This window comes from Peromyscus leucopus, chromosome 6 (assembly GCF_004664715.2).
Source record: "Peromyscus leucopus breed LL Stock chromosome 6, UCI_PerLeu_2.1, whole genome shotgun sequence".
In the NCBI taxonomy this organism is placed as follows: domain Eukaryota; kingdom Metazoa; phylum Chordata; class Mammalia; order Rodentia; family Cricetidae; genus Peromyscus; species Peromyscus leucopus.
Window position 1 is genome coordinate 123,026,771 of NC_051068.1, and position 26,719 is coordinate 123,053,489.

The window sequence follows — 26,719 nt, forward strand, 5'->3', positions numbered from 1 at the left end:
TCATTGCTTGAAAAATATCTCTTCATATTAATTCATTGCTGACCCATGCTGGGAGGTGTGGAGGGAATGGAAACTGTGGTCACAATGTATTATATGAGAGAAGAATCTATTTTCAATTGAAAAATATTAATTCTCTGCAATCTACTGTATTCTAGTGTTACAACCTGCATAAACAACACTGTCTCAGATGAATACTTTTCTATCTGTAGATGTTATTCTATGTAGACATTATTCCTTTTTCCTCTTGGGTTTGAATACTTATGGATTTGGATTTCCATGCCAAGTAACTTTTCTTTCTAAATGACGTTCTCTAGACGCTTCTCTATTGTATGAATTGTCAAAGACAATCTCATCCACAATAAAATACCTGCTATTAGTTTATTTCAACTTCTGACACACATCCCTTCACCTTCTTCGAGTACCCTTACTTGAGGCCATAAATTTTACGAACAGCTGAATTATGGTGGTTGACGTTCTAGAATTCTAGAATAATGTAACAGTGCCTGTCATGGACAAGTGCATAGGGAAGAGTTTGTCAAATCGGTAGCTAAGTACTAATGAGTCTCCAAAGTGGAAGGGACGGCTTCTCACGGACACTCATTTCATTAACTCGGTAATTTTAAAGGCCCTGAGATCATCTCATTGACAAAATTACTACATGACAGGGTTGTCATTTCATAGTAACAGCAACAATAAAATAATAGCATAGTAACTAAAAACGTATGGCACTTAATGTACATGAGACACAATTTTAAATGCTTCTTCACACATATTAGTCTATCCAGTTTTTGCCACAAACCTATAAAGCAGGCGCTACTGAGACACCCACTTTGTATGAGAGTAAATCATTCCAGTCACATGGTCGAGTGAAGAAAAGGAGGCTTGCACGCTGGCTCTAAACTTCTGCCCTCTGTCACCGCCACCGCCGCAGCTTCAAGAGCAAAAACCTACCCCTCTTACTTGATCTAGCTGTCCCTCTCTCTGGACAGGACCTTGTCTTCTTCTTCCTGCACCACTCACAGCCCCAAGCATAGTGCCTTGTGATGGTTCCAACTATTTTTGCTAACTTTAACTTGATTCGTTACCTACAGTATAAGAATATTTAAATGGAGCAAGGTACAAAGGATTAGTAGGCACCATCTACTTCTGATGTGATACTGAAATAAGGATCAGAATCAGGAACAAGTAAAAATGTCCAAAAAGTTTTTCTGAAATCATAAAAAAAAAAAAATCTACCCTTTTTCTGTGCTTCAGCCAGTCCATATTAGTGGGGGGAAAGCATGAAGAATATCTGAACTAAACATAATTAATTTAATCAGCATGGTGAGCAGAAGTCATGGCAATAGCATCATAGAATGTTGTTGTTGTTGTTGTTATCTGCTATGTGCTGATGGCTCTGTTACAGTGTTTATAAAGTCAAATGATTTAACCCAATAATATCTCTAAATGAGTATACATATTGCAATCAATTCCCGTATGCACAAAATTAGCTCACGGTAACTTCAAAGTGATAACAACAAAGTGATGATGCTGAAGGTCCTGCTCCCAGTCAGTGTTCCAAGTGCTCTGAAGGCAAGGCTTGATTTGCCACAAAGCTCAAAAAGCTAGAATGATTCCTTCTATAGAATCCAACTGTCTCTGTCTCCTTCATGATCACACTACATCCCAAGTCCCTCTCAGCATCGACAGTCTGGTTTTCATTTGGGGATTCAATAGCTGAGCAGGAATGAGAACACTGCCTCCCTGTCTGTGGAAATCACAACTGCGTCCAGTCCTCTATGGCACTAACACCCTCACATCCAGGTCAGAGGACAGACAGAGTGACAAGTTGGCAAGAGCTTTGAGAGATATGTTTACAAGAATCAAAAGACGAATTTCCCCCATTCCTTCCTGAACACAGATAAACAATACTGTTATGGCAGTCAAATTGGTGTGGCTGTTAAGGCCTTTCAAACCAAACACAGATGTGATTGCATTTCATATACCTCCTGCTCACACAAGTCCAAACACATAAAATTACATCTGGGAATCCAGGAAGATCTGGAAACATTCACATCTTGAATTGTTCCTTAAATGTATGGAGGCTTAATAAAAATCCCACATAGTAAATCAGAAGACATGACGACATAACTATAATTCACATGTTTGTGATTCGTTATACTTAAATGGTTCAAGTAATGTTTTGTAAGTGTTGTCTCCATGCCTGTGACATCTTTGGGAATTTTTATGTCTTTCTTCTTGAAAACAACAAATCTTGTTTTGCCAAGAACAAATGAACTTAAAATAACAAAATCTTCCAGACCACCATGCTCATTTTAAGCAATTGATTTTCGTGGAATTTCTCAGCCTAGCAGTGTCTTTTCTTTAATTAATTAACATTCACTGGGCAGATTTTTCATGGGGAAAAATGTTACTCTTCTCAACAAAGTTTAGTTCCATATGCAGAGTGCAACATGCTTATCTGGTCCTATTCCAAGTCTATATGCAAAATGCTTTATATGTAGATAAGACATGAGCAAACAGACTTCTGAATCACTGTCCCAAAGTAAACTCTGCAGGAAATTAGCATTCAGCTAAAGGTCTTTATACCAAACACTTTCCAAACTGTGGGTCAGTGAGGGTAGCAAGACTAGGCAGAAGCCAAGCTGCTAAGAAACTGTGAGAAAAGCCCTCTGCTTGGTACCTCAGCAAGCTTGAAAGCAGGAAGCCCACTGTGGACATGTCCCAAATGAGACATGGGCCAGAGTTCTCCAGTTCCATGCTTATCTATTACTATAGATGACCACAGGCGGAGACAGTGGCATAATCATGGGCAAGGTAGCTACCCTCAGCTGAAGGAAACACCCCTGAGGAAGACTCATCCAAAGGACTCTCTCTATAGACTGCTTCCACATCTGTAGACAGTCTGCCTGGTTAGTCTGAGAATTGGTTTCTAAATATCAAGTGTCCGGTCTTCTAGTCTTACTATACAAACCAAGAGCTAGAAACATGACTCTGTTGACCAAGTGCATGTGGAGCATTCACAAAGCCTTGGATTCCATCTCCAGCACTATGGACATCAGGTGTGGTGGCCTAAACATGTAATCCTAGAATTCAGGAGGTAGAGACAGAAGTTTGAAGTCATCTTTGGCTACATAATGAGTTTAAGGCCAATCTGGGATATCTAACACCTGCCTCAAAAAATATACAAATCAAGATGTAAATAGGAAGTTAGGTAGTTAAGTAGATAGACAGACATATACACACATGTATTAATTCAATCAGCCAGTAGAGACATGACATTACCAAGCCCAATTTTACAAATTTCAACATTTAAAGATTGCATTTTATGGCACTGAGCATGAAACATCTGGAAGTCTTTATTCTAAGCAATTTTCTCCTCTTACCCCCTGACAAGATTACCACATGCATTACAGAGTGTCAGGAAAGAGAAAGACAATGCTAAAAACCATGAGGATAGATGATACTGCCCTTTTATTGCCTAATATTTCCTTTTGCCTCAGTAATTCCCATTCAATGCTTGGTTTGTTAGTTTTTTGTTAAACACATGTTGACTAACACTTGCCCCCCACCCCCACCCCAGTGTTTAAAATCTAAAACACAAATGCCATAGGGCACAACACCAAGGACCACTAAGACTAATTGAGGAAATGACACATAAGCAGATTATTGTAATAATAGAAAGTAAAATCCCAAGCCTTGTTTATCTGTAAGATTCTAGACACTGACCAGACCCTAAATTCTAATCCAGATTCAGGCTTCAGAATGCCCAGGGTTCTCAAAGATTCTCTTACTTGGGAACATCCAGGTGGAAGTTTTCCTCCTCTCTGAACATTCCAATTCCAATCGTGAATTGGGGTGGGGGGTGTCCAAATCCAACCAGGTCACATGTAGAATGCAAAGCTGAGACAATGTAGTCACACAGTCAACATTCCGTTGCATAATATTTTGCTACAGCTACTATAAAAACCAGCCATGGGCCCAATACTGAGTGGGGAATTGAGGATATAGCAATAAACAAAGTTCCTACCTCTCAGAGCTTACATAAAAGAGGCAAAAAGCCAAACAACTACCAGACAAACTAAGAAATACTACATCCTTCTGAGTGTTTTGAGGGAAATAAAGCAGAGAAAGGGAAGAGAGAAGTGGATAAATGATTTTATTTTATATTTATTTATTTATGGTTTTTTGTTTTTTGTTTTGTTTGTTTTGTTTTTTTTGACACAGGCTTTCTCTGTGTAACAGCTCTGACTGTCCTGGAACTCGCTCTGTAGACCAGGCCGGTCCCAAACTCACACGGATCTGCCTGCCTCTGTCTCCCAAGTGCTGGGATGAAAGGTGTGTGCTACCACTGACAACTGAAATGATCATTTTTAAGACAACCTAGAAGAAGCAATATTTGAGCAACAGGAAGACAGTGTAAAAGCCACAGGAAAACCAGGAGTGCTCTAGGCAAAAGATGTCAAGACTCAGGGTGGGAATGTGCTCCCAGAGTTTTCAAGTCCATTTTCGGTGCCAGCCACTCAGTGACCCTTGCTGTCCATGCCTATCCAGTGTGAGAAGGCTGCCCTCATCTCATCTGCAGAATTTAAACCTTGTTAGCATAGTATCACTTACTGTACCTTTTCTTCTGAAAGAAACCACCAAATGTATGTGTCTGAGTTGTTGGGTACCTTTACAGCAGTAGAACCCTGGAGTCATAGATACTTCCAGGGACCTGCACTGTGACTCCCATATTCCAAAGACACACTGCCATTTAAGATGGAAAGCAGCTGAGGTGATGTAAGTCAGCAGCAATCAAATGATAACCAAAACAAGAAACAAAACACCTTTTGCCAAGATAGGAAAAAGCACGGGGAGAGTCCACTTTGCTCTTTTTGTTTGTTTGCTTGTTCGTTTGGTTTTTTTTTTTAACTTTTATTCTTCTCTCATACATTACATCTCGACCGAAGTTCCCCCCCACCCCTTCACTCCATCCAGTCCCTACCCACATCTCCCCTCTTTCCACTCTGCCTAGTCCTTCCCCACACCTTCCCTCTCTTCCAGATCAACTCCTCAGTTTCCCTTAATAAAGAGAGACGGAGAGGGAGAGGGAGAGGGAGAGGGAGAGGGAGAGGGAGAGAGAGAGAGAGAGAGAGAGAGAGAGAGAGAGAGAGAGAGAGAGAGAGAGAGAGCAGGCCTCCCAGGGATATCCACCAAACGTGGCCTAACAAGATACAATAAGACTAGGCACAAACTCTCATATCACAGCTGGACAAGGCAACTCAGTAGGAGGAAAAGAGTCCCAAGTGCAGGCAAAGGAATCAGAGACAGCCCCCACTCCCCGTGAATCAAGAAGCACAGACCTGTATGGGTCTGAGCTAGGTCCTCTGTATACACCTTATGGTTGGGTAGGGAACTGAGAAGCACAGACCTGTATGGATCTGAGCTAGGTCCTCTGTGTACCTTATGGCTGGTTACTTGGTGTTCACTTTGTTCTCTACTTCAGTGGAATCCTTCTTATCTGACATGGTCAGATGTAAAGGTATATTAGTTAATATTTTTAACTTTGTAAATAATTCAACAATTGTGTATAATCTCTCTCTGTATATATATATATATATATATATATTACATATATACATGCATATATACAAATGTGTATTTTATATGTATGAAAATACATATGGCACTGGAGAGATGACTCAGTATTTACAAGCACTCGTTTATCTGTCAAAGGACCTGAGTGACTGTAGCTCCAAAGAATCTGATACACTCTTCTAGCCTCCAAGAGTACTTGGATATACATAGTATATATCACACACATACACATACACAAAAGTAAATAAATAAAAATAATAATATAATAATCAGTAAAAAATTTAAAGAACAAATATCATATACATACTACTTATATACATAAACACATGTTACATGTGCAGATTTAGACATATAGATATTGGTTGATTGTTAATGTACACAGAATGTTAAGAGATTAGAAATGTTTGGCCAAGGATCCAGACCAGAATGCATGTTTATGGGTTTTCTACATTTTCTTTTCACTTAACACAATCAGATTTGTATCCATCTCCAATTCTTCAATGATAAAACAAGGACAGAGATATGTAGAGATTTCTATTCAGTGTTTTTAAAAAATGATGGGTGTCAGCCTTCCAAACAGCCACATGATGGAGATTCTCTATGCCCATCATTGACTACTCACTCTATAAGATCTGGTCAGTATAATATTGGGACCTTCAGCAATTTCAGTCAAAGCTAAACTAACCAAACCCAATTAATCTGTATCTGATAATCACCCTAGAGACTAAATATTTAACTACAAAGATGACTAAAAACATTTGCATAAAAGTTACAACCCAAGAAAAATTAAAATTCAATTCTACATATGCAGAAGAACACATTTCTTGGGTACACTCCATACATAGGAAATCATCTTGTTCCTCAAATACTTTGTTTTCCTTCATTAAAATTGTCCTCTGAAGAAATAGTAAAATAAGCATCTGGCCTTCTACTGAGAGGTAGCTGAATTTCAATATTCCATAAACCTACATCCAGGTGCTGATGTAGGAAACATTAAAATTTACCATTTAGTTTCAGTACTTACTTAACTCTGACCTACAAAACTCAGAATCCATTCTGGTCAATCATTTCCAATCTCTTGACATTCATCCTACTTAAGTTTCAATCAACCAGTTAACAAGTATTCATTGCCTTGCCAAATTAGAGAAATATGCATAGTAATTATAGTAAACTCCTTTTAAAGTTGTATATTCTATGAAGAGAGCATTAAAAAGAAACATTGCCCACACATATATAAAGGCAAACAAAGGTGACTAAGAAGCTGTTACTTGGCGCTGGGCCGGGTGGTGCTTGCTTGTCATTCCGGCACTCAGGACAGTGCAAGAGGCTTGCCACAAGTTCAAGGACAGCCTGTCTACCGGGTAAGTTCCAGGCAAAGGTGATTTGCCTAGAAAGCTCAAAAGATCATTTTATAATTGTTGTTTGACTCTCAGATTTTTGAGTGAGTGTGTCTCTACATGGAACTCAAAGCCAAATGTCTAGTCTGGGTTCTTACATTTGTCAGCTGGAATTTTAATTCAGTGAATTTATCTGAGTTAATCTTAATTACAATTATGAAATACAGATTTTGCAAAACCTAAACGTTACTAGGAAGTTATATTTTAAGCAAATGCAATATTTATTCTTGACTTCTAAATCTCATTGCTGGGAAACAAGCAAATTCCATTTTCCTCCTCCATGAAATGAAATACACCATGGTTACGAGTCAGAATGGGGTGATTGGCAGACACTTGGCATCATCATACATCAGCCAAATCCTTAGAATGGTTGAAACAACTTATTGGCCAATTGAGAGATATCTATGGTGCATTTCCTATGCACTTTACACAGGAGGTATTTACACACTGTAAAGAATTTTAGAAGTAGCAATACATAAGTATATCAATAATTCCTAATGGGAAAATGAAGAAAATGCCGCAGGAAAACTTTACTTTGCATGCTAATCAAAAGGAGAGGAGAGGAGAAAAAGAAAACAGTCTCATAAAGATGAAACCCATTAAAATTATTCACAATACAAATTAAATCATATTATCTATCCAATCAATAAAAGAAACTGAAATTTTGACAAAAAAAAAAAAAAAAAAAAAGAATGTAAATTCAACATATCCTTGGCAAGAGCGAGATTTCACTTCTTCCACGGTCTTACAGGAGTTAGACTTTCACTCCAGATCCTCAAAGTCAAACGCCGGAGCTAAACAGAACCTTCATGATGATAGGAACAAATCAGCACACCTCCAGACCGCCTGGGCTGTCTGGATCTCGGGTCCCTCCTTTAGTGCTCTTATTACAGGGTCCTTCCGAGCTCTGACGTTCACCCTTCATGCTCAAAGATCCCTTAACATTCCTACCCACTTTTTCATTTTACCTTCATAATTACCAAACCAAGTACAATTCACTCAGCCTCATTTTGTATTTTGAAAAGCCACATTAGTTTAAAATTGTTGAACCAAGTTGATAAACACCGACAAATAACAAATGAATGAACACAGGATCTATGAACCAAAGCTAGGCCCCCAACTGATCAGCCCCTGAATGCGTAGACAGTCATTTGCTTGATCTGTTGGAGCAGCTGTGCATGTGCAGTCCTGGGCTCGTTGCATAGTGCTTTTGAATCTGGACTTATGCAGGACACTTGCTCGGTTGGAGGGAATGGACCTGCCTGGACTGAGTCTACCAGGTCGACCCGTCTCGGGGAGACTTGATCTGAGGAGGTAATTGGGCTAGTGGCGAGAGGAGAACAGGGAATCTGTGCTATTATGTTGAACTGAATGTGTTGTAAAATAATAATAAAAAAAAGGAATTGAAAATAAAATAAAATAAAATAAAACACAAAAAATAAATAAATAAATAAAGTGGAAATTTGAATCTCAAAAAAAAAAAAAAACTTAAGAAACTCCTTGTGCCAAGTATCATAAACTTAAATTAGATTACTCAAAATGAGTACAGATGCAATTCAACATGTTTTATCTGGTTTTTGTCCTTCAATTAGAACAAGATACTACTAAGGACAGCCTTAGCTCACCTCAGGTCCCATAAACTGACAGTGCACAGTCTTCTGGAAGCTGAATTGTCAGGAAAAGCCACAGTACAGTGGACCATTCTACCTGGCTACCCCAAGGAAAGCATGAATAGATTCTTAAAAGATTTAACAGTTTAAGGAACTAAATTGAAGTTGTAAATCAATAAAATGAATACTTATAAAATCAATTTACTGATTTACTTATTGTAAATCAATAAAATGAGCACTTATAAAAGAAGTCTTTTTATAAAACAAAACCATCTGACATGAACCGTGCTCACAACCTTTCATGTGCATGAAGATCATCTGTGCTGTGTGTCAGAGCTGTGCATTCTCAGACAGCTAGCATACTTGGGATACAGGAAAGGACATTAATAACAGACCTTCAGCTAACATCCTTAGTGATTACCACACCTAGCATTGCCTCTACCTCCACCTTGCTTCTCCTCCAGCCTCATTTCGACTTTGGTCCAACCTGCATACTCATCTCTGGATGCCAGCCCACTTCCCCACCACTGTAGGCAAAGGAATGAAATCACCTGTCACTCTCCCTTCATCTCACAGAAGTTTGATTTTCCTCTTTAATTGCATATTATCTTGTCTCTCATTATAAATGAATTTGGTGAATGAGCTTGGGCCATAACTTCACTGATAGTATTTTTTCTGTCTTCTATCTGGAAGAGAATATGAATGCTTTACAAATTCCTCTATCTCCAGATTAAAACACCAAGCTGTCACATATCCCTGCTGACTACAGAGCTATTAAAGAAGTGAAAGTAAAAGGATGAATGTCTGACCTTCCTGGCAATCATTCTCCCCACACTGTCAGCATCTCTCTGGCCTTAGTGAACTAGCAATGACTTCTCTTCGTTGTCTACAGGGTTGGCTGACCTGTCAGGTATCTCAGCTCATCCCCATAGTTGGCAAGCTGTGACTTCATGTTTACCTGTTCAAAGCAACCTTACAATTGCTCTCTCCATCTGCAGATTAAAGTCTGTGTCACTTTCTATCAAAACCCACCTCATTCTGACACAATGGTCCAACACAACCACTCATTCTACCACCATTTTAGTAGATAATCACACCCAGTATATTGAAATGACTACTTATGTCACTTTACACTGTCCCATAGGGAAGCAAGAAAGACTATGCTTACACTTGTTTGGAAACACATTTAATTTGGGACCTATGGGAAAAATAAACACGTGATCCAGAGCTGAGCATGGAAGTCAATTTTAGCATTTAAAAGACTGACATCCTAGACCAACAACTCTGATAAAGACAACAGACCTTACAGAGAACATAGATAAACTGAAGCAAGCAGAAACTGTCAGTACTTCAGGATCTTACCAGAAAGGGACTCCAGCAGATGCAGGAGACGCACATTATGGCCAGGAGCTGAATGACCATCTCAAAGTGGTGAGATCTTCCTTGTCTATGCTGCTGACTTTTAAACTTCACCCTTAAGAGTGTGACTCCTGTGATGGCATTGCACAAGAACGAAACACCGAGAGCTAAGAGGCCCAGGAAGGAAAAGAACAAGAGATAAAACCGGTCTTCCCAGTCCTCAATGTGCTCTGTGTTGTAGAAGCACCAGGTTCTGGATGCTTGGATTCGATAGTCTCGGTGTCCGAGGATAGGCAGCAGAGCCACGAAAACAGCGAACATGCACACCCCACTCAATATCATCTTCACGTGTGTAGATGTGATTTTCGTAGAATGGAATATTGGGTTGGTGACTCCGATACACCGCTCAATGGCCATTGCACTGCCCAGAAAAAGTGGGCACAATCCAGAAAACACCATAGAGATTCCAAAAACACTGCACAGGATGTTTGATTGATCGAAGCGGATCCAGTCTTTATCAGAAGCATATACAAAACAGCTATCCCTCCATTGATGAGATGGCCAAAAAAGTCTGTGATCACCAGGCCACTAGCCAGGAGCAAAAAGGAGGCCTTCGACTTCTGTCTAAATCTCTGATACGCCTTCATGAGAATGGCAATGGCCAGGCTGTTAGACAAGATTCCCACTGTCATGAAGATTATTGAAAAAAATACTGAAAGCCGGTTTTGCACTTGGCAGGTTGTGTTTGCGATGAGTCCAGCTGCAGGAAACACTGGCTGTTTGGAACTGTTCATGGACATTGTTGTGGAGATAGAAGCTGTCCCCTCAGGTCATCTCTCTGTCACCACTGTGCAGTCTCGAAGTGCAGACATCTGTAGCACACAGGACAGGAATTATAAAGACCAAATTGCCAGATATCTGACAGATAAAACCAAGTGCCCCAGCACCCTGGCCTGGGGTGGATTTACCCAGCCTATCATAAGTCACGTGGCAGCATTCTGAAACCAGCATGCATCTGCCCCCGATTCTTCTTCTTTTTTTTTTTTCCTCTCTCTCTCTCTTCCAAGGTAAAGATACTGCCCAAATTCACAGCTGTCAGTTTACTTCCCTCTAAGGATGGAAATCTCTGAGAACCCTTCTGACATGTCACTGGCATCTTAAATTTCAATTCAATTGCATTTTCAAGGGATGACAATCTATTTAAATAACTAATCCTTTAAGGACTTGGTCTTTTCTCTGTGAGGCACTGACCCCCAAGTCTAGGTGAGCCACCTGCTTGTCATGCCGACTACAGCTTCCATGGACTTCCAGCCCTGCAGCAAGCTTACTCCTGCTAAAGAGAAGGCTTATAAAACCTGAGTCATGAAGGGCAACACAGAAAAAAACACACGAGACAGAGAGACAGAGAGAGAGACAGAGACAGAGAGACAGACAGGCAGGCAGAGACAGAGAGAGAGACTCACACACACTCACACTTTGTCTCCTGGAAGAGAGTGTTACAGCTCTGAGTTCTGATCACAGAGCCATTCTCTACCCTCTTTCTGCCAGGGCAGAAATCCCTGTGCTGGAAGATCAAGAGGGAAAGCTGCGTCCCCTCAACACTTTGGCCTGAAAGATGCTGTCAGGTTACTGCAACCTCCAGTGAGAAGAACTGTATTGTTTTTTCCCAAGTCACCAGCAAGCTACAGGACCACAGCCACCTCACCCCTAGCTAATAAGATTGGTTTCCCGAAGAAGCTTTCCTTTCCGGGAGGCTGCGGACTCGACAACACAGTGGCTCTAAGTGTCCCCAGGGAGAGTCTGGCTGCCCCCTCCGTGTCTTACTCACGCTTTGACTTTCGCCAGTTGCAAACCCCGCACCCCACGGGGCCTCAACTTGCAACATCGCCTCTAAACCTAACCAACTTGCTGAAACTTTTTGCAATTCCTCAAACTCCAGAGAGTTCTTTTCCCTCCCACCCTGGAGGGCGCCAGAGGTCTGCAGCAGATAGGGTAAGGTCCATGAAGTGCCACCAGCTGAGAATCTCAAGGAGAGATGGAGGTATCCCGGTTTGCCTGCTTCTCTCGTGTGTGGGGGGAGAAGGGAGCGCGGGGAGGGGGGGGGTCCTTGCTACTGAGCCCCATCCATACAGCCCAGCCCAAACACCCTCCCTTCTCCACAGCTCACCACGAATTGGGTCCAAAGTCACTGCTAAGCGCAGCCTAAGGTGCTCCCCACCGGGGTCCCTCCAGCTGTCTTCTCAGGACTTTATCAACCCTGGATTCGGCTGGGGAATCCAGGGCCGTGGGAATCTGGCCATGGGAATGCAGCCATCGGATTGCTGGTTACCTTGGCATCCTGGGCCACCGAGTGGCTGTGTCCGGAGCAGAAGAGCTCTGCGCCCCGCTTGCCGTGGCGCACTCAGCCCCACGCAGCGGCAACCTCAGGTTCCACGGCTCAGGACTTCCTATATCGTCTCTGCTCCCTAGATCACCCGCAGGACCTCCTGGTCCAACTGTGCCCTGGACTCCAAGGCACCTAGCGATGCTCCCAGCCTCCGCGGGGTGGAGGGCTCAATGACCTCCGCCCCTTCCTTGTCTTTCTCCTCTCCGCCCCCTTTTCCTACCCGCACAGGGTGAGGCTAGCTACTCGGATGCTTTGGTCACCCAGCAGCCGCAGACAACACTTTCAGCCACCAGACAGCTACGGAAAGTTTTGCTCTAAGCTCATTTCCAAACGAAAAAGGCCATTTCTGAGGCTGGAAGACAGGAACAAGGAGGGCCAAGAAATGTCTAGACCCTGGTGTGTTTGGTTGTGGGATGCAGCTTACAGAATAAACGCGGAATTCCAAGTCCAACCAGAAGGGGTCATAGGGAGAAAGGGCTGTCTGTTTGAAAGAGAACTTTCATGGCAGATATCCTGAGGGAGTGAATAAAAAGAATTCTGGCCAGCTGCTGTACGCGCAACAGCCCTGGGTTCCACTGTCCCAGGAGCTCAAGCCCATCTGGGTAAGAGAATGAGGGAGCAGTGTGAGCAGCATCCCTGAGCACCTGTTGGCCTGGGGTTGGATAGCATCAAAGTCCTTGAAAGAATTTCTGGTGACATCCACAACAAAGGACGTGCATCTAACAGATTTTGTAAAAGTTAGTTTATGATCAAGTACAGATAGGCTTATTTTTCATTAAGAACTGTTATTTGAGTCGTGTTATATCATAAGTGTATAGTGTGAACTTGTATAGTGTGAGTCTTTTTTACACTCTAATTGCTTTTAGCTGATAACACAACCCCCACACCTGTTAACATCTCATTTCCCATCTCAACACTTAACGTGATCCTATTACTGCTCTTAATTTCTCTTCTGAAATTAGTAAGATGTTGTCACTGGCTGTGTGAAGAAAAAAGAAACAGGGCCACATTTAAATAAACCCGTTTCTCCATTCCAGAACTACAAGGCACTTCTAAATTCCTGAAAATTGCAAGGGATCATAAAGTGCAAAGGCAAGATAAAATAAATTAGCCATTAACTATAGAACAGAGCAATTGCACACTTTCCCCCTACGGTGGAGACAGAGAATTTTTTATTGATATTGTCGTAGCATGTTTTAAACTGTTACTTGGGTATGGTCAGAGAATGAATGTTTTAATTAGTAAAAATAATAATAATAATAATAATAATAATAATAATAATAATGTGCCTGGATGGCCAGTATCCAAAGAACAGCCATGTCAAAAGCCACTCTGAAAATGTGAAATGGAGCCCCACTCTTTCCTTTAATGATTAACGATACTTAGTCACCACACTGCATGTTGATGGTTTTTCTTGTGTTTCTCTCACTGACATGAACCTCTACAGAGTTCTTATCCATCCTCCCTCTGTCCTCACCGGAACAACATCTGAACTCTCAGCAAACCTTGAATTAATAAATTCTCTCATCAGCATTTCGAAGCTCTGTAGCTTGAAGACAGGGGCATCACACACCAGCTGCTGTGGCACTGGGTTTGGGATAGGAAAACATGCTTGCTCATTCAATGCAAACTGTAGCTGTTAATAAGATCAAAGCAATAGTGGTTCCTTCTTTCAAAGTGCTACATAAATTGCATCATTTTTTCAATCTACTCTCTGTTATTGGAATTCCTTCTTTAGAACCCCATTCCTTCACCAAGACATAGATCACCTGAGTGCTCATGAAAAGTCCTAAATACCAACATGTCTTCCCAAGACAAACTAGACACATTGATATGATCAGGGTAAGCTGCTATGGAAGAGTAAACAATTAACAATTGTCAATGATGCACCCCAAGCTCATGTGCAACCCAAATCCCCAAAGGTAGCTCTTGAAAACTGGTAGATCCACAGAAAGGGAAGCTTTCAGACCAAAACCTAAGAGGAAAGAGTGAGAGGTAGGCAAACCCTTCTAAAATGTAGTTTAATTTTATTGTTGCATGTGAGAAGTTGACAGTCCTGTAAAGGTATTTATGGACACATTCATTCAACAGATTTGGTGAGAATTAGCCCTCTGCCAGTACTGTTTCTAGGAGAAAAATGTAACTCCTGTGTGAGCAAGCACAGAGCCCTGGACTGTATGGTTCTGTAGGAAGTGAACGTGCTCCTGAGGCAAGCATGTGATGGGGTTTAGAACACCAGCACTCTCCTTATATTGAATGGACACAAAACTGATGCCAGCTTTATCTCCACTCAGAAGAAGGTAATACACTGCATATGTGTGCTTAGCAATCACCACTCAGGATTAGACATGGAGCAATTGAGACAGAAGATGTGCACACTCCATGACATTGAAATAGAAATAAAACTCCATAAAAACCAAGAAGGAATGTTGAGAATTGAGTTTTTGTCATTTTAATTAAACTGCCTACAAAGGTTTGTTGGAATTTGCCATCAAGATTAATGGAGGAAACATTCTCTAGTTTGGTTGTTATGAAAATAAAAACTTTAGTCTTTTCATTTTTATTATGTAAATACTTGATACATAAAAACTAATATATGTAATGCATTTGTGAGTAGTGAATTCTAAAAATATAATGAAGTTAACCAATGGATCTAATCTAATAAGGGATTGTGCTGGCTCCTTAGAGCTGTGTAACCAAGTACCACACACTGGGCAATATAAACAATAGAAATTCAGGGTCCAGTATGAGTGTCTAGGATCCAGTTCCAGAAGCAGCAAAGAAAGGACAGGCTCAAGACTAGAGGAAGCCTTCAAGGGACCCCTGCTCTGAACAAGCAGAAAGAGTTGGAAGCAGAAGGTACAGTCTGGGCTCATGTAGCTGTTTAGGACTTTAAGAACACCCAGATAAATACGTCTTGATCTAGGAATGGGATTCTTGAAGCAATTCAAGTAATAGATGCAAAGTAGGTTGGAAGAAAATTCAATTTATGAAATCCCTTGAAAAAGAAATCACTGTTGTTCTGACTTTATTAAACAGGTGCTACGATTTGACATTGAAAGAGTGAGAATTTCTTTTCTCTCCACACCAAGTGCTGTGATTCAGAGCAAACAATTCTATTCACCCAACTATCTGTCCCATCTCTACTCTGTAGGAGGAGGAAAACTGTGCAGGCTGCCACTCATGTGTGAGCTGAAGGAACTTGTCACAGGCTAGGCACAAGACAGGAGATCCGAAATATCTTTCTTTTAAAAAATAAAGGTTTGGGTTTTTTTTTTTTTTTTTTTTTTTTTTTTTTTTTTTTTTTTTTTTTGGTTTTTTGAGACAGGGTTTCTTGTGTAGCTTTGCGCCCTTCCTGGGACTCACTTGGTAGTCCAGGCTGGCCTTGAACTCACAGAGATCCGCCTGCCTCTGTCTCCTGAATGCTGGGATTAAAGGCATGCACCACCACCGCCCGGCTTTAAAAAAAATAGTTTTAAGTTACATTTATTTAGTTGTTTTGTGTGCATGTAGGGGGATGTGGTGCATGAGTACAAACATATCATAGGATGCATATGAAATTCAGAGGATAATTTGGAGTTGTAGTTTCTCTCCTTCTGTCATGGGGTATCAGGGATCAAATTCAGATCATCGGACTTGGTGGCAGATGCCTTGACTGTTGAACAACCTCCCTGCCTCTGAAATATCTTTCTATTCAACTTCTTCTCCCCAACTTCCTTTTCTTTTTATTCCCTAGCCTTTCTACACTGTCACCATAAATAGTTAACAAAAACAAAGAAATGCCAAGGCTGGCCTGAGATGTTGTGTAAGAATGTGGATTGGATATTGCAAAACCTTCTGCACCCAAACCAAAACAATGCAGACGTCTGTCTTTCTTCTGGTTTATTTCTCAGCAGCAACCTTGGATATAAAGGACAGCACTCTATGTTTTATTAAACCCATGGCTACATGAAGACTTGGGAAGACTACCAGCCTGTGGTCAAACAGATTTGGTTTTCACACAATATGCTTGCTGTTCAAGAAACTAAGATACTTGACCTCTTTATGCTTAGGGTCACACATCTGTGTTTAAGTTGCTTAATTAACTCATTCATTTATTCATGTGTTTCTAAAAACCCACCATAGTATATAAAGTTGACAATAATACAATGACAGCAGATTGACAGTTAGCCTACAACATATACATCAGTCTTGCTTGTACAGTACAGATCCCTGAAGACTGACTGGTAGTCAGTTGTTGTCCGAGTGATCAGAGCAAGAATGTAAAAGATGGAGAGAATCATGTATGAAGTCCTACATATTTCAGAAGCTAGGGATGTGAGCTGAAGCAAAGACTTCAAAGGGTGAGGAATAAGAGGCAAGTCTTGGGGGAAAAGTAACTGGGTAGACTGGGAACGGTCCTGGAAGCTAGCTTAAGTAGGAAAGAGTTGATGAGAGCACTTCCCACATAGTACTTCCTGATGGGACTAGAGTTCAGAGGAGCCTATAGACCATTATCTACTTTCTGGAAGGTTGACAATGTTGATTAATATTTTTAAATAAAAGATTCTGTTCAATATTTGTTTAAAAGCTTTCCCAAAAGTGGTATGTGTGAAAAATATTATCCTCATGTGGACTGAGATTCCAAGAAGTTGTTTGGTGGGAGGGTGGGGGTGGGGATGTATTTCCATTTTAAATGAGGGACTACTAAAATCACATGGTTTTATATAAAGATATAGCAACAACTACCATAGACAGAGCTCTAGATACTTTTAAACTGCTTAATTTAATCCTTGTAACAAGGCTGTGGTATAGATAGTCATATTATGTCTTTTCATCATTACAAGGAAGAAAACAAGGATTAAGGAATCTGGTAATGTCCTTAGGTTACATACCATTATCATGTGTGGAAAAACTTAAATTATGAACTTGGTCAATGTGCTTCATGGCTGGCATACCATAGGCCAGTTGGCCTGCATAGGAAGGTAGGTCAGACAAGAGTCCAAAGAGACCAGAGACAATGAAGAAGGGAATTGTTACTGTAATTCTGGCAAGAGTTATTGCAGATGCAACCACAGTCAGGCCATGCTGGATAAGTAAGACTTATAGGCCAATATGACTGAGGTTTTTATCCATAGACAACCCTGTGAGGGTGTAACACACACATGTGAAAATCAAGGTATAAATTGGAGGGATACAGCTGCAGAGCTAAGATCACCAGCCAAACATCAGGCAAGAACATGGCAGGGAACAGATTCCCCAGCACATCTCGCAGAGGACCTAACCTCCTTGTCACCTTCACTTGGGGATTCTAGCCTGCCACCATATGAGACACTAAATTTTTAGTTTTCCTTAAACTCACTGAAGGAGCTGAGGAAAGCCTTGAGCTTCTGACCCTCTTGCTTCATGTCTCAAGTGCTGTGGTTACAGGTGTGCACTCTTGTTCAGTGCTAAGATTAAATCCAGAACTCTGTACATGTTAGATGAGGATACCAACTGAGCTACATCCCTAGCTCCAGTTTATGTTGTTTATACTACCCAATGTGTGGCACTTGGTTACACATCTCTAGAAAACAAACATAATCTTTTGTTGGCTATTCGATTTATTGGTTAATTTTATTATATTCTTGACAATCAGCCCATGCAGTCTCATTGATTATGGAGTCCAATGGTTGCTATGTTTAAAGTCAACACTGGCCAGTCACCATCCTGACATCTTAATCATTTTGCCTTAAAGTTTATATTTTGTAAGTGTACAGAATATCAACAGAACAAAAGAGCCTGGGCCAGGAACCTAGAACCCCATCTCACTATAGTCTTGCTTCCCCAAGAAGGTTCTCCCTGGAAACAGCCTCTCACTCATAACTTTCCTATTCCCAACACCCTATATGTTATTCTCTCTCCTTTCTCACCCATGCCCAGTAACTGTTCTTACCCCTCCCTGGGGAACAGTTTGGCTCAACCTGGATAGCATTAATCAAGGTCACAGATAACCTGTGGCAATTTCATGCCAAGGGAGGGGAGAAAGATTCTCTAGTCCACTCTCACCTAGATACTGGCACAGAGGCTTGTAGATTTTCAGATGTCACCACTACAGCATGCGTTAGAGTGGTGGAGACAAGAAATTAGGACATAACTGGCTCAGGAGGCCCTTCACAACCCTGCCTGGACACACACAGTCATTGCCTTGGGTGCTGCACTTAGAAGACAAACTCATGATTTATCAGGCTCAACAATGCACAGATGCACCCCAAACCACTAATCAGGAACCTTAGCTGTCTGTGAGGACCAGTGCTGGCTCCATAAGGATCCTTATATTCTAAGTGATGGCTGTCAGCTTTGTGCCTATGAGGCCCCTGATTCTTCTGCCCAAACACTTTGACCCTGTCTTAAGTCTTTCTCCTCTAACCAGTTAGAGTCACATTGGAAAGGGGAGTCACAGAATAAAAATTACAAAATTCTGAAGATCTTCAAATCAAATGAAGTGTTCTATTTGTATTTAAATTAACATTGTACAATAAAGATGGACAGTAAGTTCATGATAGTAACATGACATTGTAATTTTATTTACTTTGAATATGTTGCCAATGGCCTGGCTTCCTCCAATTAGGCCTCTTCTAAATGTTCCACTACTTCCCAGTAGCTTCACAGGCTGGGTACCCCAACTCAACACAAAAGCCTTTTAGGGACTTCTAAGGTTGAAGCTATAGTATAGAGTGAATCAATGAAAACCAAAGAAATTGTTATTGATTCATCCAAAGAATAAGGTTGAAAAAATATTAATAGAAAGGCATTGCCATCCTTAATTTTCCAGATGACTCTCAAATCTTCCGAATACCTCATGCCCAACTGTAGCAAAGTGTCATACCTTTTTGACACCTTACTCTAATAAGAATGATGCAAGTTCCTGTTGTGAAATTTCAAGCTGGAAATCAAAAGCACAAAATTGTGATGAAATTTTAAATATAGAGAGAGATGGGGGTCTAGAAAGATGACTTAGTGCTTTACCTAATATCAACAGAAATATTAACCTCATACAAAAACATTAAGTTGATACATACAATTAACTTTTATAGATTCCTTCTACAGTACAAATGTTTTCAAGCTAAGTTCCTAGGGCCGACTGATTCTAGATGTTTTGTTATTACTTCGTTGATAGCTAAATTGGTTTTCTGCTGCTGTAACAAAATATCAGAAGAACTCAACTTGGGGAAAAGTTTGTTTGGGCTCCAGTTCCTAATAAATTGACCCTGTTGTTTGGGGCTGTGGTGAGGTACAACATCATGGTAGGAGGAGCATGGCAGGACAGTGTCCACCTTATAATGACCAGGAAGCAATTAGAAGGAGAAAAGAGAAATTAGTTTCAATAGCTCCTTAAAAGGCGCTATCATCTTTCATCTGTGTCCCATCTCAAAAGGTGACACTGCATCCCAATAAGGCCATGGACTATGGACTAAGACTTCTACACTTGGATTCTCAGACTTCTTGGGTCAGTCTCCTAACCTTGGAGTAATTCCAATTGCCCAGACCAGGACTCTACTTAAACAAACTTGATCACCCTTAGTCTAATTTCTCAGTTCCTCTTTAATCCTACTTCAAATTATACCACACAGAGTTAATTGTTAATCCACATAAATTAAGCAACACAAAGTCTTCCTAAAATTCAAATTTGGGGTTAACTTTTTTGATTAATTTCTAATTAGTCATCAGTAAGTATTCTCTCTCTGAAGTTGACAAGACCTCCTCCATCTTTTGGGTTCTTCTCTTTTTCCTTATCTTTACCTATATGCAAACCCAACTGCCTTCCAAATACACCCTAGACTTTTTCACATCCACGCCCATACATAAATGGGCTCCTCTCCTCCTGAAATACCCTTATCTCAATTCTCTACATGAAAATCTAGTCTATACTTTAAGCCCTATCCAGTGACCATCTTTTCCATCAAACCTTACCCAAATGTCCCTCTTACTTGTTTCCAAGCTGAAATCTGGACCATGAAATAATTAAAGATATAACTTTGTTTCTTCCAAAGTTCAAACTATGTGTTTTTCAAGATGGATATGTATGTTTTTATCTTATTATCCCAAGTCACTACTAATTTCTTAAGAGCACAGACACCAATTAAATGTTTTAATGGGTAAAGACATATGTCTCTGTAAGTGGATATATAGTGAAGTTTTTGAACAATCATATCTGATAGAATGCTAATGAATCATTGTACACATAGAAACCTATACATCTGCATGTGCATATAATTGGAGATATGTAGATATAGAGAGGCATATAATGCTATGTTTATCTGACGAATCCTAACACATTCCTCCAATCCTATTCCTTAGCCCACTGTAGGAAATTTCTTCTCCTTTGTACCTTATGAGTGGCCAGGGATCCAAATGGCACATCATTCCATACATATCACCAGATCCACAAGGGAATTTGGCATAGAAAAGAAGCCAAAAGAGGAGCCTGCTTGTCTACAGCAGATGAGTTGAGTAACAGAAGACTCAGTTGAGTAGACCTGAGGAAACTAGGGCTCACATAGGCACCCCATGTGGGGTGGGGGGAGGTTTCCAGCTCCCTTCTGCTAACACTGTAGGAGACTGAAACACCTTCACTTCATATCAGACCAAACTCAGTAAGCTGTAAAAAGTAAAAGTTAACTGAAGCCAGGAAAGGCAGGAACATACCCCCCATCCTAGCCCCTTCCCTCGCCTCTAGCTAATTCTAACACTAGTCTATTCATGTAGTCAACAAATATTTGTTTATGTAGCTTGAACAAAATTCTAGATACAGCAATTCTGCACAGTTTCTGGAGTTTGCATAGATTGTTTTTGCCAGATTTTAAATGAGCAAGATATCATTGATAGAACAGGCATGATAAACATAATCCAAATACAACATTAGAAGAAAGTGAAGTTGAACTCACAATTACACCACATCTGCAGGTGATTTTAGAATTTAATCACATCCAGGGTGTGGAATGGAAAACACATTGGGTAAACCCTGCTGTAGTTGAAAGGTCCAAGGTACTTGGAATACAAAATAAATACTGGGCCAGCAGTGTGCTGGCTCCAGCCACTGTGTGCCTGTGACTTCCACTTTTCAGGACAACTGCTCCAGGAAAGCATACCAGGCCAACCCAAGCTCAGGTACTATTTTTGATATTCTTGTCTCACACAAAGAATCAGTCACAATTTCAAATTCATCAAATACACATACATGTTAATGACACCAAATGAGAGTCCTAATACCCAGAACTGTATGCTGAAAAAATTAAGAAATTATTTCAACAGGTTTTCAAACTTTGAAGTGGCAAGGTGACCAGAAAATTAGTTCTAGATGGCTTTAAAAACATTTCTTCTTGCTAAGAGTAGGCTTTCCGATGGCTGTGAAAGCAGTCATGAATCTAATATCTTTCCTCTTGCCTTCACTTTGGTTACCTCCTTTTTGTTTTTGTTTTTTATTGGTTTGTGTTTCCTTAAATACACCAGCTAGGCTCCAGTTTAGCATGTTTAAACTACTCCATGCTCCTCCTGGAATGGCCTTTCACAGACATAGCTGACTCTTGAATCAACTTCACATCTTCTCTCAAATCTCACCAATTTCCAAGAGATCTGTTCTGATCCTGCTAATTAAAATTAGTAACCCCCTCCCTGCAGCTCTAAAACTCCTGCATGGAAGCAGCAACCAGCTATTGCCTTTCCTCTCACTAGTACACTTGATGGCTTACCAACTGGTTGATAACAATTATTAGTATTCTCCACCTCCTCTTCTACAAAGAAACCCCTGTGAATGTTTATTGTTGTGACTGCTATAACAAATTACCACAAGCTCAGTGACTTAAAACAAAAAATGTGTTCATAAAGTTCTGTAAGTCAGCCAGGTGGTGGTGGTGCACGCCTTTAATCCCAGCACTCGGGAGGCAGAGGCAGGCGGATCTCTGTGAGTTCGAGGCCAGCCTGGTCTCCAAAGCGAGCTCCAGGAAAGGCGCAAAGCTACACAGAGAAACCCTGTCTAGAAAAACAAAAAAAAAAAAAAAAAAAAAAGTTCTGTAAGTCAAAAAGCCCAGGTTTATTCTGTAAAGTCATGGTTCTGGCCAGAGGGCCTTGAACGGAAAATTATGAAAATGTGGGTTTGAAGATGCATTCCACTGTTTAAGCTCTGTAACCATCCACTTCTTCATGTGTCACCAGAGATGAGACCACCGTGCTTTGTGAAGAGTACGTGTGTGATGCACGGACCACTGATGTGGTGGATCATACGTGTGTGATGGCGTGAGTGCTGGAAAGGATTGTTGAGCAGAGCTAGCTGGGCAGTGACATGAAGTTCTGCCTCAGTGGACGCAGGAATACGTAAGCATCCATGCCTGGGGAACTGTGGCTGACGAGCATGAGAAGTGTTCAAACAGCAGTCTGTTACAATATTAACAAGGGTCAAAACAGTCTATAGTTCTGTCTCTAGCAATATTTCCTGTAAAATAATTTATTAATGGAAAAGCCTAAATTAATCACACATGATGGTTCTTTTGTGGTGTCTCATTTGCTCACCTTTCCAAGCACAACCATTGTCTAATTTTCCCCGTAAACTCAGTAACAAAGTAGAGCCTTGAACATCAGCAGCACAGCAAGTTGGCCCTTAGCTTTGCAGGATGTCTGTCATTAACAAAACAACAGTGGCCACACCTCATTCGATGAGGGCTTCTTAACTTCTCCAGATCATTCATCAGATTTTTAGAAATTGTCATGGACTATTGTACCCATCGAAAACTCTTGCCATTCTGTTTTCTTACACAAACTTTGTCAACAGCATGCTTGGACTTTCTGAAGAAATCAGCAGTGTGTAGATGAATTTCTAAATGGTCTCATTAAATAAAAAACACAGAGCCAGAAATTTGGGTTAAAGCCTTACAGAGATCAGGGAAATATGGAAAGCCATGAGCTAACCTCACCTCACCAACTCCACAGCTTCCAAAAGAGCACAACTTCCTGTCTACCCAGGCTTATATGCCTTGCTTCTCTGCCCTCTCATTGGCTCTTAGCTCAGCTACTTCACTTCCTCTTCCTACACAGCTCTGTCACTGTCTGTGTGTCTATACAGACTCCCAGGTCTCTATGGTTGGTACTGGGATTAAAGGCGTGTTTCACCATGCTTGGCTCTGTTCGATAGTGTGGCCTTGAACACCCAGAGATCCTGCCTGCTAAGGAATTAAGGGTGTGTGCTGCCTGACTTCTTTGTTTACTTAAAATGGCTGGCCTTTTTCCCCTGATCTCCAGGCAAGCTTTATTTATTAACACGCAAATAAAATGTCAGCATATTTCAGCACAAATAAAATATCACCACAGCAGTGTGTGAGCACCTACTAGGTGCCTAAACACTGATCCAAGTACTTCCCGTGGGTTTTAATGCATTTTACTCTCGGGATGGACTATTAGGCACATATTCTTATTTTCTCATTTTGAAGGTAAAGAAACTGGGGTGCCAAAAGGGCAAGACACATGTCTAGAGTCTCACAACTAAAAATATCAGATCATGAGGATCCAGAATCCACGTTCTCAGCTTGATTCTGCAGACTGAGTCCATAGCAAAGATCAGAGGGAGCTGGAACATTTGCTGTTGGCATTTCACTCTAACAAAACTGGAATTATTGAAAGAGAAAGGAAAGACACGACAGTAGGAATCAATGTGGTCCTTTTTTTTTACCCGCCCCCCCAATAGCTCCTCTTCCTCCTCTGTGCTCCTCTTAAATCAACATCATTGGTCTCAGCATTTCTAAGGTGCTCACCAGCCTGCTGCTGTGCTATGAATGAAATGCTGTCTTCTCTCCTAACAGAGGAATGCACAAGTTAGGACACTACATGACCTTTGATCCCAGCTTGACATCACACATAGCAGCTACACTCTCATTCCCAGCAAAACCAGAGTAAGGATAAAAATGAAAGTTATATACATAGAGTTATTAAAACTAAAGGATCTAGCATAACAAGTCAAATTATTGAGTGTTAATCCCTATTTTATGATAGAAACTGCTTTTATCTATTGATAACACTTTCTCTCTTAGAATTTTGTATATTTTACATTTAAATATACTTCTATGAACTAGGTGTATAGTTGAACACAGTGGTACTCACCTGTAATCTAACTGTTCAGGAGGCTGGGGCAGAAGAACGACAACTTTAGAGCCAGCCTAAGCAACTGAACAGGGTGACAGTCTGCTTCCTGTTGCCATCTGATCAAGATGTACCCAACACCATGTCTGCCTGCATGCCACCATGCTCCCCACCATGATGATAATGGACTGAATCTCTGAGACTGTAAGCTGCCACCTCAGTTAAATATTTTCCTTTATAAAAGTTGCTGTTGTCATGGTGTCTCTTCACAGCAACAGAAACACTAACGAAGACTGTGGTACCCAAAGTCCCCCCAAAGACCCTCAAGAGACCAAATCAGATGCAAAAGCAAAGAGTCTTTATTGTTGCAAGTTAACTCAGGCCTCTCCATCTGTCTGACATAGCAGCAGAGCAGGAGAGACCCCAAGTAGCAAGGGGGCAGGGTTTTTATAGGAAGTAAAGCAAGGAGGGGTCTTGAGGTCTACAGACTGTGTAGGAACAGACTCAGGATTGGTTTATGCAAGTGGCAATCATGTTAGTAACTTTTAATTGGCTGGGGTTAGTTGGCGATTACAGTTATCCATTTTTTGGGCAGGCCTGCACAAGTCCCAGGCCTTGTCCTTGAGCTGCTGTGGAGACTGGCTGGCCTAGCAAGTACTGACTGTGGGAGCTGACTCAGTGGCCCAGGCTCAGGACATCCCGTCTCCCTGTCCTTGCTGACAGGGACACTGGAAACAGCCAGGCATGGTGACTCACACCTTTAATCTCAGGAAATGATGGCAGAAAGCAGAAAGGTATATAAGGTGTGAGGACCAGGAACTAGAGGCAGATTAAGCTTTTAGGCTTTTAGCAGCAGTTCAGCTGAGATTCATTCTGGATGAGGACTGAGTCTGAGGAAACAGGATCAACTGAGGAATCAGCAAGATGAGGTGGCTGTGGCTTGTTCTGTTTCTCTGATCTTCCAGCGTTGACCCCAGTACCTGGCTCCAGCTTTGTTTTAATTAATAAGACCTTCTTAGATTCATGCTACACTAGCAGGATGGTTGAGAACATCCCCTGCTTGGTGACAGAAGAGAAGTGAGTTCAGGATGTAAATTTACAGCCTGGTACCAGGCAAATCTTAGTGAGAACCAGAGGTGGGTGGGGCTCACAATACCCCTCAACCCAAATGCCACCCAACCCCACCCTCTGCCCAGCTTCACATCAGTCAGGTGGGTAAGATACTGCCTTTAGCACCCCCTCCACAGCTTCAGGCAGCACCACACACCAGAGGCAGAACCCATACCTCCTGGGGATAAGATGGGAAAGTAAGAACAGGACTTTGTCTTGGAGCTAGAGGTGCCAGGCTCACTAGTGAAACCCAGAATCGAGCAGAATCTTGGGACACCTTGTCCCCTGGCCCATGTTTGTAAACAGTCTCTGGACCTGCCCCAGCACCAGAAAAAGACCTGTGCCCAGGTAGGAAAGTCTCATGTTTCACCCTACACACCCCCAGCTGTGGAATGGGTCTGGGGCACATAGGCAAGATTGTGCCATGAGACTCAGAAGCAACCGAGCTTACTGTCAGCTCTGGTGGCTAAGTTACTGCCCACCTTACTCATCCCCGGCCTCAGGAAGCACAACAGAGTAATGTCTACTTGGTGAAAGAAAAGAATGGTGGGTATCTAGTGATGACATGGAATCTCAACCCAGTCCCTCTGTAACTGAGAAACAGAACCCGGCAGCCTCCTGCAGCACTTCTCCACAGACTAATGACTACAGGTGGGGCCTCTGGGCCTGCCCTGGTGGAGGTTCACAAGTGTGAGTGAGCCTTTTAAGAACTCCCAGCTCATCCTTACCAACTGCAGCTTTTGGACTGAATCTTGTTTGGTGGCCCCTCCAGTACAAACAGTGACAACACACCAATTACATACATGAGGCCAAATTTTTTTACTTATGGTGCTATCTAGAACTAACACAGCTGAAGTGACCACCGTTTCACTAGAATTAGAGGCACAAAGCCAAACTATGAAGACAGGAACTAGTACCCAATTCCTCAGTGAACAAACAGCTTTGTTCACCAATGTGCATCACAAACTGTCAAAGAATGGTAACCTCATGCAGCAGACAGAAACTGAGTCTATAGCAATATGTGTCAACTCTTGAACAGCGAATAAAAGATTTGTTTTAAACTAGATGTGTTGGCACATATGTGCTTTGACTGGCCCTACAATCCCAGAATTCAAGACCTTCAGAAGGAGCTTCAGCTTTGAGGCTGAGGTGAACCTCAGCTCTGTAGCAAGGGTCTTGTCTCAAAACTT

The 26,719-nt window shown here is 41.4% G+C and overlaps 1 protein-coding gene across 1 annotated transcript in view; it reads right to left on the reverse strand.

The window, feature by feature from the left end:
- Ptgfr (prostaglandin F receptor) overlaps window positions 1–12,738 on the reverse strand; it is a 42,440-nt gene extending 29,702 nt beyond the window's left edge. Inside the window, 3 exon segments of the mRNA XM_028879129.2 lie at window positions 9,950–10,482; window positions 10,485–10,818; window positions 12,276–12,738. Coding sequence (XP_028734962.1) covers window positions 9,950–10,482; window positions 10,485–10,746 — 795 coding nt within the window. The 5' untranslated portion in view covers window positions 10,747–10,818; window positions 12,276–12,738.
- Between the last annotated feature and the right edge of the window lie 13,981 nt (window positions 12,739–26,719).